This window comes from Ursus maritimus, unplaced genomic scaffold, assembly GCF_017311325.1.
Source record: "Ursus maritimus isolate PB19 unplaced genomic scaffold, ASM1731132v1 scaffold_16, whole genome shotgun sequence".
Taxonomy (NCBI): domain Eukaryota; kingdom Metazoa; phylum Chordata; class Mammalia; order Carnivora; family Ursidae; genus Ursus; species Ursus maritimus.
The window spans coordinates 2,543,477-2,546,432 of NW_024424008.1; the positions used below are offsets into that span (position 1 = coordinate 2,543,477).

General features: G+C 57.5%; 1 protein-coding gene across 2 annotated transcripts in view; it reads left to right on the top strand.

Annotated features, from left to right (window-relative positions):
* Window positions 1-1,218: 1,218 nt before the first annotated feature.
* SMPD1 (sphingomyelin phosphodiesterase 1) overlaps window positions 1,219-2,956 on the top strand; it is a 6,916-nt gene continuing 5,178 nt past the window's right edge. Inside the window, exon 1 of one of the 2 annotated variants that reach the window (XM_040630731.1) lies at window positions 1,219-1,507. In XM_040630731.1, coding sequence (XP_040486665.1) covers window positions 1,383-1,507 — 125 coding nt within the window. In that variant the 5' untranslated portion in view covers window positions 1,219-1,382. The remainder of the gene's footprint in view (window positions 1,508-2,956) is intronic. The other variant, XM_040630730.1, reaches the window with a different exon arrangement.

The following is a 2,956-nucleotide window of genomic DNA, read 5'->3' on the forward strand; positions in this document are numbered from 1 at the left end:
AATTTTTCCCTTTGTGGGTAGATTTGAGACTAGTGGCGAAAACCCAGACCAACGGAAGTCTGCCTAGGGGGTCCACCAGCAGTCACCCTTCATTAGCATACATTTAGGTGTGATTGAAAAGGGCTTGTATAAATAACAAGGAAATTTAAAAGATTTTAGGAGCTCTGTGCCAGGAACAGGAACTGGAGACAAAGACCAAATATATTTCTTATTATACCACAATTACTCTGAGATGATGAGGAAAAGAGTCACTTGAAAGAAATTCTCAAAGGAAAGAACTGACAGGACTTGGTAGTTCTGGGCCTCTTGCAGAAGTACTCTAGGAATTAAAGAGCTCGGGTTTTCATTGCTGTTCTGCCACTTAACTTCCCCACGCTTCATTTTCCCCATCTGCAAAATGGAAGTATTAGTAGTATTATACTTACTTCTTAGGGTTGTTCCAATTGAAGATAAGTATTAAAAGTGTCTGGATCCATGCGGGAACATGTATAGAGCTCAATAAATGTTAGCTTTCATCATCATGGATACACGGGGATGGAACACCCAAGTTCTAGTCCCCGTTCCTGGCTCTCCTGGCTGTTTGCTCTGTACCCCTCCTTAGTCACGTCACCATCTCTGGGCCAGTATCCTCATCTGTAAAGCGAATGTGTGAGTGTCCCCACGAGTTCAGGGTCCCTTCCATCAGGAAAAGTCTGCATCAGATGTGACTCAAAGACTCTCAGTCAGGGTGATTCAAGGGTGCTGGTGCCAGTGGCAGCACGTGGGAGATGGAGGGGAGGCGCTCTCTGCCCAGGGGCAGCACACTCGGCGACCTGCTTCGCGGCGTTCTCCCCCCGCCACCCTTCCCGTGTGGGCGGCCGAGTGGAGTACCGAGTGGGCCTGGCAATTAGCTACTCCAGGAGTTTCGTCCAGGTTTGGAGAGAGGAGGCGCCTAGGAGCCTCGGCGAGGCTTTCAGCGACCACACCACAGCGGCTCCACCACTTGCGCGTGCGCGGCTGCGGCGCCCTTCCGCGGTTTAGACCGCAGGCAGCTTCCCTCCGCCCAGCGGCCTGCGCAGGTGCAGGCGCAGTCGCGCTCGGGGCGGGGACGGAGGCGAGGACGGAGCGGGGGCGGGGCGGGGGCGGGGCGGGGGCGGGTCCCGGGAGCCCTGGGTTCTCTCCGCCTCCCCGGCTCTGACAGGACTCCTGGCAGCGGCGGCCATCAGCTGCTGGGGAACAGAGGAAGAGGAAGGGGTGGAGCTGTCTTGCCGCTGGACGCCGAGCCGTCACCGACTGCAGCGGGGGCTAGTCAGCTGTGCCTGGCGCTGCCCGGCCCCTTGAGAGCCAGCGCCTAGACCGGCGGGACCCGGACAGGGGAACCGGCCTGTCTAGGAACTCGGGCAATGCCCCGCCACGGAGTATCTCCCGGCCAGGGCCACCCCGGGTGCGGCCGGGAGACGGAATCGGACCGGTCCCGGGGGTCCCCCAGACTGAGGCTCCTGTGGACAGGCCTGGCGCTGGCGCTGGCCCTGCCCGACTCCCTGGTTCTCTGGGCCCCCGCCGGGGCCCACCCTCTTCCCGCCCAAAGCCATCCCGCCAGATTCGGTCGCTTAGTGCCCCAGCTCCGCAACGCCTTTGGGTGGTGGAACCTCACCTGCCCAGTCTGCAAAGGCTTGTTCACCGCCATCGACTTCGGGCTGAAGGTGAGCGCTTAAAGGGGCTGCGATCGAACAGCCAAGGGGAGCGCTGGCGGGGGCAGGGGCGAAGGAGGTGCTGGGCCTGGGGTCCTGAAAAGCAAACCTGATGGGGAGGCTGGCCTCTACAAGCCTTCACTGGATTTGCTCTCCTTTAGAGACACCCATGACTGCACACCGCCACCACTGTGACCTTGCGAAGTAAGGAAAGAGTGCAAATTGTATGCCGGGCACTGCGCTAGCCATTTTATCCAGGTTAAATCAAACCTGTGAGGTGTTTCATTACAGTTGTTATCTACATTTTACAAAGGAATAGAGTCTGGGAGAGGTGAAGTCACTTGCCTAAGGGCACACAGCTGGTGGCTAGGGGAAAGGCTGGGACTCCTTTCCTTGTATATCTGACACTGAATTCCCTGTGCCTTAAACTTGGCATCTCTAATCCAGAGCACCAGGCCTTGTACTCCAAAGGGACTTGAGTTCAGAAACATCCAAGGGTGTGGAACTAGATAGGGATGCCTTGACCCTGATGGGATTATGATGAGTGCTAGTTGGTAGGTGAGCTTTGCAGTGCTCTCCAGGGCCTGCCCCTGTGTGTGTCCTCAAACTATGGACAGAGATACTACCCAGTCCAAATTTCAGGGCACTCTGCAGACAGCGCCTGAGGACTCAGCCGGGCAAGCAAAAGGCCTGAAATGCCACTGCCTACCAAGGGGAAGAGGAAGTACTGTCCTGGTGCTCCCTGAGAGGGCAATATCTATGGGAGGCAGGGAGTGCATTGAGGTCTCTTCACCATGGTGGCATGAGTCCAGCCTGGCCCCAGTTTGGAAAGGGAGGTGCAAAGTGTGGTAGCCAGGGTTTGGCCTGGTCCCTGTGCTGTCTCTGACCTCTCGTCACTGGTTCTTCCCACTACAGAAGGAGCCCGGTGTGGCCTGGGTGGGCTCCATGGCCACCAAGCTCTGCAAACTGCTGAAGATAGCACCGCCCACTGTGTGCCAGTCAGCTGTCCAGCTCTTTGAAGATGACATGGTGGAAGTGTGGACACGCTCAGTGCTGAGCCCGTCTGAGGCCTGTGGTCTGCTCCTGGGGTCCACCTGTGGGCACTGGGACATCTTCTCATCTTGGAACATCTCTTTGCCAGCTGTACCAAAGCCTTCCCCACAACCACCCAAGCCCCCAGCCCCAGGCGCCCCCGTCAGTCGCATCCTCTTCCTCACTGACCTGCACTGGGATCACGACTACCTGGAGGGCACAGACCCTGACTGTGAGAATCCGCTGTGTTGCCG